Source organism: Zingiber officinale, chromosome 3B (assembly GCF_018446385.1).
Source record: "Zingiber officinale cultivar Zhangliang chromosome 3B, Zo_v1.1, whole genome shotgun sequence".
NCBI classification, from domain to species: Eukaryota; Viridiplantae; Streptophyta; class Magnoliopsida; order Zingiberales; family Zingiberaceae; genus Zingiber; species Zingiber officinale.
Window position 1 is genome coordinate 434830 of NC_055991.1, and position 15160 is coordinate 449989.

Consider the following 15160-nt stretch of genomic DNA (forward strand, 5'->3'; position numbering starts at 1 on the left):
ATCGATCAAAATTTTCATGCCTAAGAGTTACTTCAGGAATTAGCAACACTGAACCATGTTAAACTCAATAAACTTCAACCAAGATGAAATTATACTGCACTAGCATATAATGCAGACTGCAATGAAGAACAAAGAGTCATAAGAAGCAGCACTAGACTGACCTGTATGAAATTACTATTCGATTTGGCTAATAACATGCAGTAGAATGCAGCCATAAGCTTCTGAAACCCTGCAATTCGAACAGGAAACAAAGAGAAGAGGGTAACGAAGCTCATCATCATTCAATGATTAGAAGATAAGATGTGCCCTTATGCTACAAAAGGACAATCAACAAAATCAAACAAGTTTTCCTTGGCAGGTGCTATGTCTGCCAGTTTCTGACAACCACATCTACATCAGTCTTCAACTGATTGATTAAGAAGATGGCTTACAAATCAATGTCAATTTGATTGGATCATAGGCAGAACCTAGAAAGATTAGTGTTCACTAATGGAGGAAAATGCAGTGAGGCTTCTACCCTACCCTGCACAGCCAGCAATGGCACATTCAATCAAGAACATTAATTTACAATCTTCCAAATTGTCTGAATCAAATAAGATTTTCTGGACCAGTCCAATACTAGTCAGGATAGTGGTCATCTTCGACCCCTTTTTACTGAATGCCCTGTTTTACGCTTGTGACGGCTAAAATCCGACACAAAGCGAAATGTCTGGCCACAATCAGGTTCAGAACAGACATAAGGGCGATCCCCAGTATGAACACGTATATGTTCAGTTCGTGCCCATGGCCATTTGAATGTCATCTTGCACCCCTTCCATGGGCAGACCAATGGCCGGTCATCAGTATGTACCTTCCTGTGCTGCACCAGATACTTGTGAGAGAAAAACTTCTTCCCACAACCTTTCACAGGGCAAATGTCTCGCTTGTGTAATGTCAGTTCATGCTTTGTGCTGAAGCTCATTGAGCAGCCCTCAATATCACACGTGTATTGTCCATCCTCTTCCTTGGTTGTAAGATTCACAGGTTGAGATTTTTTGGGCTTCCTCTTTGCATATCGTTTATCACACGTATATGTTTCATCCTCATCCTTGGTTGTAAGATTCATTGGGTGAGATTTTTTGGGTTTCCTCTTTGCAGATTGTTTATCACACATGTATGGTTCATCCTCATCCTTGGTTGTAAGATTCACAGGTTGAGACTTTTTGGTTTTCCTCTTTGCAGATCGTTTATCACTCGTGTATGGTTCATCCTCATCCTTGGTTGTGAGATTCACAGGTTGAGATTTTTTGGTTTTCCTCTTTGCAGATTGTTTATCGTTCACGTCTTGTTCATCCTCATCCTTGGTTGTAAGATGCAAAGGTTGAGATCTTTTGGTTTTCCACTTTGTAGATTGTCTCTTGACAGTCAATTTATTCTTTAGATCATCAGACTTGGATGGTCGTTTCCTAAGGCGTGAGCTTGGACCTCCAGATTCATTTTTGGAGCTCAATTTAAGCTTGCTAGCGCTTTCATTCTGCCTTGCCCGTGTGTTTCTTAGGGTCCTTCCTGAAATTGACGCTGGAGTTTCAGATACATCTTCGGGTTTGGGATTTGGATCTGTCCTGGAGTATCTGGGGTTCTTAGATTTTTCCATCCTCGTAGACTTCTTCCTCTTCTTTCCAGACCTCGATGCAGATAAATTTCCATCAGATTGCTTCCTTTTGGATGATGCTTTGCTTGTATGATCAGTATCAGTGTCAACCAAAGTCTTTTGATCAGGGTCAAGTGAAAACATCTCTTCATGCTGATCTTGGTCTTGAGCTTCATTTTTGTAGGCTAAAAACGGATGGACTTGGTTTGACATCCAAACCTTCCCACACCACCTCCCAGAAACAACTATTTTCTTCTGCCTACCTGAACGTCTACCAGAAGCTTTAGACTTCACTGGGGAGTTACGCACGGAATTGTAACCAAAGGCTTTGTATATGATTGGATTATATGGAACTTGCTTGCTGTAGAGTGGTGATTTGCTGAGGCTTGCTGTATAATACAGGTTGATTCCCAATTTAACAGTCCAATCGATATTCACGGGCATGACTTCTTCATCCTCTAAGGCTGCTTTTGTTTTTATTTGGTCTTCTTCATTGGCCTCCCTGAATTTAACATTCTTCCAAGCATAGTCAATTCCTAATTCTCTCGCCAAAGACTTTGCTTCCATTTCTATTTTGGGATAAACTGCATTTACCATTACAGGAAAGTCACTTGCAATGTCTCCGAAAGAACTTAAAATATATGCATCTAAAAAAACAATGGAAGTCCAGAGTCACTTGACAGTTAACAAGAATCTTGCATATGTTTATGCAGTTTCAACTTTTAACTCTTGATAGCAAACATGTATTTCAGGTATACAAGATTTCTACGTATGCACACTCTCAGGCTTATTTTCAACACATTTAATGGATTACACCCGTAACATAATTACTGCTGACTAGATAAACATTCCAGCAAAGATTTGCAAATTTCAAATAAATCTACAATATTCTGCGAGATAAGGAAGATCAAAAAATGCACTGATGCTGCTGGGCATAATGAGGCGGTATACATAAGTTACTCTATCCCTCAATCGGTCATAAGTAACAAGAATTTCATGCATTAACATTAAAATGATATTAAGTTATTTAATTCCAACATTAAAATGCTATGAAGTTTTTTAGTTCCTACATGTTTAATAGAATAGAGCTTTCTAGCTAATGCCATGATAATGAACAACTGTTAATTAGTTGCCGACAAGAACCAACTGGAAAAAGACCAATTGCAAATAAGTCTAAACATACAACAGTATAAAGATCAAGAAATGCATTGTTGCTCCTCGTCATAATGAGGTGGTTTACATTAGTTAGGTTATCCCTTGATTAGTCACATGCACAAGCAATCATGCAATCACTGTAATATCTCCAAGGTCAGCACTAAATTGTTGAGCAGAAAAATAAGATTTAATAACTATTAACTACAACCTAGACTAAGTTCCTGTCTATCAGATAATAAAGCTACACAATGCTCAACTGAAACCTCAAGTGAAACCCGAGCAGTGAGCCATATCATACACCAAACAGCAATCTAAGTTTTTAGTTTTGGCAATTTGAAATGGAAATACAGCACACTTTCTTACACAATAACACAATCATCTTCTAACACTCGTGGATTCAGAAAGTTGTCCTATCTTAAACCAAACAGCAACCTATTTTTCAATTTCGTCAGTTTGAAAAATCGTGTTCCAATACCACACCTATACCTTAAAATGCACAATCATGTTCCAATACCAACAGCAGATTTTTGAAACTGTTTTCACTTTTCTGCTTCAAGTTTTCATGGAAACAGTGTCCTCTTCATTTTTCTAAAAAAGAAATGAAAACTAAAAAGGAAAAAAATGTTTAGGCTTTGATAAGCAAACATAAACTTTCTACAGAAGATAGAAAAATATGAACGCTTGAACCTTTAAGTTCTTCAGTACTCTGGGAAGATTGCTATATACAAAAGTAGTATATAACTCCAACACAGCAGACATGAGACAAAAACATTAATTTTTAAAATGGTTCTGTAAATTAAGGTAAGAACAAATCGTTCGGCACAATCTGATATTAAATATAAATGTCATAATCTAGAAAGCTGAATATCTAAGGGGAAGATGCAAGCACAAATATATACATGCTAAGGAGTGGTATAAGGATAAAAGGAAAAGAATAGAAATAATACAAAAAAATATCTAAGAATAAGAGCAAAAAAGAATAGAACATAACTTAGTAACTCTACAGGAATGCACAATCACATAATTCAGGGCATCACCTGGATGACATAGAAGCATCATATGCACCCCTCCCACTGGCTGCAGTCGTTTCTCAACCTCTGCAGCATGCTCAAGACAGAATACATGCATTCGGGAAGAATCCTTGTCAGATCCTTGCATGACAGATGGTGTAGATATCAACAATTTTGAATCAAAATGTTTTATTTCTGAATGTATTCCAGCCCTTATCCCTAACATAGTTGGGTTGCCACAAATATCACGTTTGACAGAGATATTTGATGAAAAAGATGTTTGATTTCCCATTGTCAATCTGCTGTAATAATTTCCAGCAGTCACAATCTTCTCACATACACCATATAGTTTCTTGCAACTTACATCTCTAGGTTCCCCCTCGAACCTTACAGTACCATTATCCTCTGAATCAGATGTATTCACAATGTCCCTTGTTTCTGATTGGTTTGGACTGGATATCTCTGATTTTATCTGGCTTGTTCCATCCACAATACCAACGGTTTTTCCATCTAAGTACTTCGAAACACCCGAAGAGTGAGGGCTTTGAGCTGATGTAGAAATTTGGCTGTCTAACAAGCACAAATCCAACTCACATAAAGCCTCCTTTGAAAAATGATTTTGGAGTGCAACAGCACTTTCAGAGTGATGATCGCCATTACATAATGTTGAATCTTTCATATCATTTTCTCTGCTCATTGGTTTTTCATTTTGGACATCATCTTCAATGTCTGACATATCAGCATAAACAGACGCTAAAAGCTCAAGTGCAGAAGTATCTCTTGGGCATGTAACATCAGAAAACAAACCGATGCTCTGGTCTGAACCCTGAGCTGCAGAAAGGTTACAGTAGAATCAGTTTAACATTACTGCAATACCAGAGTTAATTTTCAAACAGGTGAAGAACATGTAGCTAATAGAAATAGAGAAAGAGACCAGTGAAAAAACCTATTTATGACCAGTGAGATGCAGATCAAGTGCAAATAAACCAGTATTGTGTAAAAGCCAATGTAGATCAAATGCAAATAAACCACAAGCATAATGATTAACAAGGAACAACAGGGTAGATACCGGAACTGATGGCAAAGATTGAGTAAAAAAAGAATCCAGACATTTAAGTTATCCTGAAAGTTGTCCAATCTTATACTGATATGTGATATTCCAGAGGGAAGTTATACCTCCCCAAAGTCTTAAATGTTTTGTTTGATCAAGCAACCTATCTCCTAAGTAAACATCCTTCAATCACGTAAACATAAGAAGAAAAAAACATTAGCTCACATGAACAGCGAGCAAAGTCGAGCATCTAGACCTTGAAAAAAAAACAAATTTATTAATAAACAATAAAATTTCCTGGTTTTGCATCAGGACATCCACATAAACTTTACATGATTAGGCATTTAGCAACAGACTTCAAATATTAAAATCTTGAGAATGACTGTCATTTGCAGCAGAAAGCCAGGAAGCACAGAATATGGTGAAATCTGTCAAATGTTAAAACTACTATATGTTTGATTAAGAATTTAGCAAACAATCCTTAACAATCTCAAGCTGCAAAAGTTTTAATAGTTCATCTTGTAGTATCATTTACAATAGAAGGTCCTAAGAATACAAGACTCAATAATTAAAGTGTCCCTATACTATCAATGTCTGAGAGAAGAAAACAGATTTTCTTTACACAAATATCCCATTTAATACTTGAGCAAATTTAAGTAACGCAACAACCACAACTAAGCTTTTATCCTTCATTACAAATGAACAAGAGAGTTAATCTGGTGAAAATTCGAGAAAACTTAAAATTGAAGGCAAAGCAACAGCTTACCAATGCCAGTAACCAAATTATTTCCATTTGTCTTCCAATTTGTATTTGTATTTACGCTAGTAACATCTCCAGAACCAATAATATGATCCTTAAGAAAATTACAATCAGTGGAAATTAGATACTTGGCTGCTGACTCTCTTGGTTGAATGATAGCCACACAAGCAAAACTCAAAATTCCACATGTAACACACGACAACAATCCTTGATCCAGTAAGCCATTAGCTTGTATTGTCCCATCTTTTTCACCTTCTGAGTGTAAGGAGGTGGAACATGGGCTAGCAAGTTCACTAGATCTGTTAGACGAAATCATTTTGTCACTTTCAGATGAATTTCCTCTGGATGAAAACAACCCATTGAAATCTCTAGTTCTTGAATTCCAGCCAGGACCAACATCATTAGAAGGTACAAGTCGTGCATCTACAGCCTCTTGATGACTGCATAGACCAAGTGATAGCCTTGGCTTTATCTTGACTTGAGATCTGACTAGTGAATTTGCATAGAAAGGACTTTGAGATGTGTTCTGTGGAAGAACTACACAGGATGTTCCAGCATCAAGAAGAATATCAAGGAGGCGGTTATTTTGAATCACACTTTGAACAAATGCATTTTTGACCACCTCTTCTCCTTCTCCTTTCATCTTATCTTTTAGCCGAGAACTTCGTGGCTCACTTCCATCACCTATGGGCATTCTATTTAGGAAAAGCAACTAACCATTATACATAGAATTATGCATTCGAAGCATAAATTCAATCACTAGGAAAAACAACAGAAAAACAAAACATTTTCAAAGATAATCATAAGAAGAAAAATCATTGGCGTCTGTAGCTGCCAGCCTACCACAAGGAAAACATCCTACGACATTCACATTTATCAAACTAAAATATAAACATCAAATATTGTATTTCACGACCAAAGAAGAAGTTGACCTTATATTGCTTCGTTAAAAACATAAAATACCGAAGAAAAATAGATTCTGTAAAATGGCAGCCGCCAACTGAGAACATACATAGTTAATTATCACATCACAGTTCGTTCTAAGTAATTTTTTTTAAGAAAAAACATTCATATAAGCTAAAAAAACTGTATGAGTAACTAGAAGCATAAGGCAAAGATAGATTGAGAAAATACAAGTGGATATAATGGGTATAGATCAAACTCATTGTAAAATCAGAATATGTAGATAAACAGCCAATGGGCAAAGAAGTGTTACGTGTGAGACATATTGAAGGAACAGAGTAAAAAGAACTACATGTTTCCAAGTAATGCTATTTTGCCAGCGACAAACACATCATAATAAGTTCTTTCCTAGAGAAACAAGTTTGTTGTCCAAACATGTATTGATCTCCTGCAAGTCCCTTTATTATTTCTGACCTCTGTGACAGCCAACTATTGATCAGTAAAGCAATTTTACTTCTGACCTCTCTTTCAAGTACCTTTGTTACATTTTACCTCCGTAACTACCAGTTACTTGCAAAGCAATCTTATATGAAGATCAGTAAAGATGTAAGAGAAAGTGAGAGAAACTAACAGAAAGATGATACAATAAATCAAGTAACACGCAAACCTTCTGCTTAATGATAATGCAAGTGCGTATAGCAATTGATAATGAGACACCATAGGAGGGTAATTTATTGAAGCCCTTCGCACTGCAGCTTCTTTAGCAAACCTCAACCATTCAGGAGTAGCTATATTTGCTGCTTCTCCACAATTAAATCCTACAATGAAAAAAAAATCATTCTAATAAATACAAATAGCGCTATGTTGGTGCAAGAATTTCCACAATATGATAAGATAAATCACCTGTAAATGTAAATGAGGTCAAGTTCAAGAATCTTGGAGGATTTACATACCAGACCCAAAACCAAGGTGTCAAAGATTAGGAAATACCACAATGGTGGTACAACTAAGTTTTCTTATCCAGTCAAAAGTATATTACAGATTATCATTAACAAAATTATCCAATCAAACTATAAGACAGAACTTCATGACTAGCAATTGCACTAGCTAACTTTTCACAAAATTCCATTTGCAGCATGGCTTAACTCTCCAACTACCACTAAGACGATATATTGAACGGGAACAAAATCAAAATTAGAACCTTCAAAAATATAAGGTTTGTCAGTAAAAAAAGGCTAATTATGTTAGAATCCAAAAAATATAATATACATGAACCTTGTCATAAACTGTCCAATTATGATACTAGATTTGAGATTCTCTCCATCTGAAAGTTGCATAAACTTTCAACTCACAGCATGTAATCATCATAGAAGATGTGTAATTATTATTCTTACATTTCCATTATGCTTGAATTTTCGGTAAGTAAAGAAGCCTATCGACACAAATAGAAATGGCAATATGACAAGAACATGATAGATTTTAGCTGATTGGTAAAACCATGCCAGTGTTGCCAGGGGCGTAGCCACCTTAAGGAGAGGGGGTACGACCGCCCCCTCTCACATTTTATTAAAAAATTATATATATATATATATATATATATATATATATATATATATCGTCACTTTGAGTAGTTGATTCATCATCATTCAATGTTGAAAACTGAAATTGATCACATATTTGAAAAGTTCATGACTAAGTTATCCATTGGTACCACTTCTACGAGGAAATATCATAATTTGAAATGTTAAGTATTAAATTTTAAAAATAAAATATATAATAATAAACGGATAAACTAAATCGTAGGGTACAAAGTAAGGAAGCTAAATTAAATTGAATCGAGTTTGAACTAAATTCAACGGATAGATATGGAGACAAGTATTATGTTGGTTCAAATTGGAATTGATTTGAAGTTGAGTTATAACCAAACCAAGTTTAATGTTTAAACGAGTTCGAACGATTTAAAAAGAATTAGGATATTTTTGGCAAAACCTTTTATTTTTTTTCTCTCCCTCTTCTCCCTATGCATGTTACATCCAATCATACCGTATGCCACCCCTTCGCTCATTCCTCTCTTTTATTTTTTTTCCTCTTCTTCCTCATTTCCTTCTTCTCTTTTTCTTCTCCAATGTTAGTAAACCTACAATTTTTTCCTCTCCTCTTCTAAATCACAAGAGCTTTTTTCTTCTCCTTTCTCTTCTCCAGCAAGCAAGAAATGCAATACCAATTGCTACCCTCTTCTAGCAACAAGATCAAGCAGTCATCAACCCCCCCCCCCCTACTTCTTCCTCTTCTGGTATTTTTTAGAATTTTATGGGCACAACAAAATAGTCATGTTTTATCTTACCTTGCTCCTTGCTCTCTTTGTGTTATTGTCGAGCTCACCGAAACTAGTGAAAGTTGCTAACGAAGAAAATAAAGTTCTCTTTTTTTTTTACTTCTTCCTCTTTATTTTATATTCTCTATTTTTCTCAAAAGCAATGATCTTCCAAGAGTTGTAAGTTATTCCTTTATCATTTCATGAATTTTTGAAAATTGCCCCTTCTAATCAAAAATCCTAGCTACGCCCCTGTGTTGCCAATAAGAAACCTCACTCCATCGGCACCCAGCTCCTGAACCTGGTTAACAGATCTGATACCTTTTACCAGTTGAAGCACAGATTGTACATGCACTATCTATTTTTGCAAGACAAAAGAAAATATACTTAAATGAACTTATAAACAATTTACTAGAGTGTGAAGACTTTAAGACAAGGTTAAGGATTAACAAATATCAATGCTGTTATCTTAAATTCCTACTGTTCCAGGTCATTTTTGAAGATAGTTGTATATTTTAAGACTAGGCCTGTGAAACAAAGGCACAAGTGAAACAGAATGTTGATGCGCCAAATATAAGTGATCATCATCCACATAGTTGTAGAAATATAAGGCATATATGAAATGTACGGTCAATACCTGAGCCTTTTTTATTTTTAATTCTATCAATATGGAGCATCTATCCAACAGAATAATTACTGATAATAAGGCTTACAAAAGGCATTATGAGAGAGAAAATAATGGCTTACCATGACAGAACCCTGTATGATAAGCCCCAGGAAAAGTAACAACAAAATCACCAGCATTCTGAACCAACCTAATTTAATCAACATACTTTAAAGCATTAGTAAATGATAAATAATGGATCAGACTCACTATCTTCTAAATTATCACCTGCAACATGGGATTCCTACTCCAACAAGTACTTCAGGGGACATAACTGTCGTCTTCTCACCCAGGATTGCATAAGTAACTGTGCCTTAGTAGTATATTAGCAAGTAATTTATCAAATAAATGGGAGAAATTTGACTAAAAATAAAATAGTTCTAAGAAATAGATTCTAAAGCTACAGCAACCATATGATATTCTATCCAAAGACTTCCATGCTGCATAGGTTGGTATGCTTTATATATAGACTTCCAAGTGTATGCATGACTAGCTAATCAAGTTTCGAGCAGGCTAATTCCATTTTGTGCAGTGACTCATCGCGTTTAGTTTCTTCTATGTGTATCAGGATAAGGTTGATAAGGTATAGTCGTTCTAGCCATCTACATTCCTAATTTTTGAAGTTCCCGTGAAAGCCTCTCCCGTATTTAGTGAAGACTCAAGCTCTTTGAGAAAAGAGCACAAGGCTAAGATGAAATATCAATCAGTAGATAGGCATAAGACATATAGGATAAACATGGATGTCAAGGCAGTCAAACCCACCAAGAGGATTCACCTCCCCTCCATAGCCATGCACACGAACAACCTCCTCAAATGCAAGCCTAGCATCCCTCGGCACTCCGTACCACGTCTTCCCCGCGCCCATATGCAGGTAATTCAAGCTGTGCAACTCGTGGTCTTCAACATGCCAAGCAAACCAACTGAACAGCATTGCGACGTAGACCATGGGGGATGTCACCCCGGGGATCTCCTCCTTCATAAACCGCAGCAGCGACCCCTTGCCTCGCGACACTCCCCGCATGTTCCACGCAGACTCACCAATATTAGCCGGGACGTCGTCCCGCCAGCGCCGGGTGGAAGAGGCCAGCGGCGGGAACCCCGATCCAGGCATGTCGTTGGCATACTCCACCGCGAAGGGTTTGTCAGCGGAGGCACGCCAGAACAGGGTCTCAATCTCCACCGGGGAGAGGGCATCCGGGGAGGCAGCCTTGCGGCCGGCGGCGCGGCGGAGGTGAGAGCGCTCGAGTTGTCGGGCCTTGGCCTCGAACTGCTGGAGCGTGTACCGCTCGCCGCTCTGCCAGACAGGCTTCCGCACGGGGCGGGGGCGGCGTGGGCAGAACCCTACCTGCTGCTGCCGAGTAGTGAAAGAGGAGGACTTCCTACCGCCGTTCCCCAAGGGATTGCGGGCAGTGAAGGATCGATTGAGGTTGGCGACAACCGTCTTCTTAGGAGCGGGTGGGAAGGGAGGCACGATCTTGCAGATGCCGTAGGATGAAGCCTCCTTCTCGATCTTGAGGATGTAGGCAATAGGGTCGAGGAACTCCTGCTCAGTAGGGTGGAACTCCGGCGCCAATGGCAGCGCTTTGAGCCACGGCGGGACCTCCAGTGGCAGTGTCTCCGGCGTCACCACTCCCGGGGCGGATGAGGACGTCGTAGACGCCATTAATGACGCAGAAGGCGGTTCCCCATTCCTAGAGAGAGAGTGCGAGCTTTGTGCTTTTCCCTTTTGGGGCAAAAAATGAAGGGTTTTGGAGTGTATCCCTCTGCTCGTGTCGGAGATCAGAAGTGGAGATAGAGGGGGAGGAGAAGCTAATATCATAATTTTATTATTATTATTATTATTATGGAAAATATTCGCTTCAAATCATCTAATAAATCAATATTTAAAAGCTTTGAACTATATAAAACATATTATATTACCATTTCTTTATTTATTATTATTTCTTTTACAAATTTTACTGAGCCAAGCTTTTTTTTTAATCCTAACAATTTTTTATCGACCATTAACGCAAATCAAAAAGTGTTCATGAAAAAATCCCTTAAAATATATCATAGTTAAATTCAAAAAGATACAGACAACTCAGAATCTTTTAGTTATATCTTTGTTTATGAAAAAAAATTCTATAAATATATTATAGTTGGAGTTCGAACGGATATCTAAGTTACGCATTAATATTTAGAAGTAAATCATTATTTAGTTGGAGTTCGAACCACGAGATGACTACCGTAGAAGTCTAGCATCTTTTAATTGTGCCTTCTATTTGGTAGCATCTTTAAACCGTATATCATTATTAGTTTAGATTATGCCCTTCATTTAGAAGAAAAATTTCTATAAATATATCATAACTAGAAATTAAATTATAAATATATGGATAATAATCTGAATATCCCTCGCGACACCTTGCTCCCAGACTCTTAACAAAGTTTTGAATTATGCATGTGTCGGTGATTATGCAATCAATACCAATAAGGTCGAATGCTCTAATAAAAATATGAATTTTAAATATGCATAAATTATACTTTTCATTTTTTTGTCATTTTCAATGGGCATCAAAAAGACCATTAGTTTTTAAAATGCTCGTTCTATTATCTTTAATTATTAATATTATTATCTTACTTTAATAAAGCAGTGACATGACCAACAGGTGTCAAATCAACTAAGCTGTTAAGTAAGTTAAAGAGCGTTACTGACTGTAGACCAAGCTGTGACAAATTTTAAATTTTCAAGGAAAGTTTTAAAAAAAACAAATAAATTAACTAAACTAGACACTCTTGGAATTATTACACTGATGCCCCTGCATTCAAATTTGGAAAGGGACAAGTTTTTTTTATTAGTAAGATAAAGTTGCCTTTTCCAATCATTTCTTTTCGTTTAAAATATTAATTTTCATTTCTTTCTCCTTATGCTAGGCGTAGGTTACATGGACTATTTGGGCCTCTCCATATTGGGCTGGGTTCTTTCTTGGATTTAACTTATTGTACTTTCACACAAATATATATATATAGAGAGAGAAATCTTATGCTGCGGTGCCTTATGTACGGTTAAACCACACATAAAGCACCATAGCATAAGATTTATATATATATATATATATATAAAATGAGATCTATGGTTCAAATTTCTATAAAATCTACATAAATATTTTATTTATGTACTGATCATTATTCTAAAAATCAACCACTTCATATATATTGGGTTGAGTTTTTTTATTTAAAAGTATTTTCTTATAAATTAATTAATATTTGGAAAAGATAATTTGGATACCTTTGAATAAGTTAAAACGATTTATTAGAGTAAAACTAATTTTAAATAAGTTAAAAAATAATATTGTTTATAATTTCATGTTATAATAATTTTAATCAAAATGATTACGTAACCCTATAATAAAAAATAGATAAAAATTAGGATAATAAAAAATAAAGTTGTGTCATTTTTATTTTTTCTATATTATATTGGCCGACTTGTCAAATATGTACTGAGTTTTTTTTTTATTTACCAAAATACCTAACATTGTCCCTTACTTTCCTGCATTTTGTTAAATTAGAAAGATCAGGAGTGAGTTTGCTAAATTGTACCCTTCATTTAAAAAAAAACAAAATAAATTATTTTTCCCACCTCTCTCATCTCTCTCTCCCTTTTTAAATGAGGTTTTTATCCCTTTTTTTAAAATAACAAATTATTTTATTCTAACTCCTTAACTTTTATTTTATTTTTTATTTTTTTAATCAATTGTTTTTATTTTTTTATCAATTTTTTAATCTTTTATAATTTTTATTTTGATATATAACTTTTAGATTTTTAAAATTTTTACAAATAATAACTCTTAAAATTTACTATTAAAAAAAATAAAAGATTACTACTATTAAAAAAATAAAAAATTATAAGTGATCGAATCCTCAATAATTTTAAATAAGTTAAAAAAAATAATATTGTTTGTAATTTCATGTTATAATAATTTTAATCAAAATGATAACATAATCTTATAATAAAAAATAGATAAAAATTAGGATAATAAAAAATAAAGTATGTCATTTTTATTTTTTCTATATTATATTGGCCAACTTGTCAAGTACGTATTGAGTTTTTTTTTAATTTACCAAAATACCTAACATTCTCCATTACTTTCCTGCATTTTGTTAAATTAGGAAGATTAGGAGTGACTTTGCTAAATTATATTCTTCGTTTCTCCAAAAATAAAGTAAATTGTTTTTGAAAAATGATATGCTCAGTGAAAAAATATTAATGAAATACTTAAGAATAGATATATAAAATGATAGAGCCCATAAAAAATAAAATGATGAGATATAAATTTATGTATTTTGAACATTTCATTGAGATTTTTCTATCAGCGTATCATAACTCATTGTTTTCCCACCCCTCTCACAACACTCCCCCTCTCTCTCTCTCTCCTTTTAAAAACGTTTTTACCCCTTTATTTAAAATAACAAATTATTTTATTCTAACTCCTTAACTTTTATTTTTTTTTATTTTTTCTTTAGTTTTTTTTTTTATGTTTTTATTTTTTCATCAATTTTTTTATCTTTTATAATTTTTATTTTGATATATAATTTGGAGACTTTTAAAATTTTTACAAATAATAACTCTTAAAATCTACAATTAAAAAAAATAAAAGACTACTACTATTAAAAAAATAAGAAATTACAAGAATCCTCTGTTCACAATATCACCTATCTCTATGCTCCACTCGTCGCCCCAATCCATCACCAGCGACCTCCGATCGTCGTTCCGATCAAAACTATATCTTAGGAAGAAGGTGAACACAGGGGATCGTCACTCGCGTGATCGGCGTCGAAATCTGACCAGATGTGAGCAGATTTTCTTTATCGTCAATCTGAGTCCTTGTTCAGATTCGATCGGATTTCGACGCAGATCGTGCTGATAACAACTCTCTGGGTTCATCTTCCTCCTAGGATATAGTCATGATTGGGGCGACAGTCCCTGAGTTCATCTTCCTCCGATAACAACTCCCTGAGTTCATCTTCCTCCATCACCAACGACCTCCGGTCGTCGTTCCGATCAAAACTATATCCTAGGATGAAGATGAACGCAGGGGATCGTCACTCGCGTGATCGGTGTCAAAATCTGGCTAGATGTGAACAGATTTTCTTTGTCGTCAATCTGAGTCCCTGTTCAGATTCGACTGGATTTCGACGCCGATAACAACTCCTTGGGTTCATCTTCCTCCTAGGATATAGTCATGATTAGGGCGACAATCGGAGGTTGCCGGTGGTGGGCTGGAGACAATGAGTGAGACATGAAGACATCAAAAATTAAGAACAAAATATTTAACTTTAATTGCTTCTCCCCCATAGTACCCCTCCTTTCAAATAACCTTTATGTTTTTGTTAAATTATTTTATTTATGATTTTTCATCAAAATTTTATATATATAAATTTTTATTTTATTTTAGATTTAATCAATTTTATTTTTATTTTGATTTAATTTTAGATTATATATTATTTGTATTAATTATATATATATATATATATATATATATAATCTACTATTAAAAAAAATACAAATGTATAATAAAAAATATTAAAAAATAATCTTTTATTTTTTTAACGCTAACTGATAAAATAAAATAAAATTGATAAAAAATATAAAAGTAAATTTGAAGGTGGGGTCGAAGAGGAAAAAGTGCTAAAATG

The 15160-nt window shown here is 35.1% G+C and overlaps 1 protein-coding gene across 2 annotated transcripts; it reads right to left on the minus strand.

Moving 5' to 3' along the window:
• Positions 1 to 288: 288 nt before the first annotated feature.
• LOC122055326 (lysine-specific demethylase REF6-like) lies at positions 289 to 11275 on the minus strand. 2 transcript variants are annotated; one of them, XM_042616704.1, is made up of 7 exons: positions 10250 to 11275; positions 9716 to 9794; positions 9571 to 9638; positions 7177 to 7327; positions 5613 to 6301; positions 3823 to 4626; positions 289 to 2214 (listed from the first exon to the last, which is right to left on the minus strand). In XM_042616704.1, exons 1-7 carry the CDS (start codon positions 11148 to 11150, stop codon positions 635 to 637), a joined length of 4272 nt encoding a protein of 1423 aa, XP_042472638.1. In that variant the 5' UTR covers positions 11151 to 11275; the 3' UTR covers positions 289 to 634. The 2 variants fall into 2 exon arrangements, with proteins under 2 accessions (XP_042472638.1, XP_042472637.1); XM_042616703.1 differs by having other exon boundaries at positions 9716 to 9800.
• Between the last annotated feature and the right edge of the window lie 3885 nt (positions 11276 to 15160).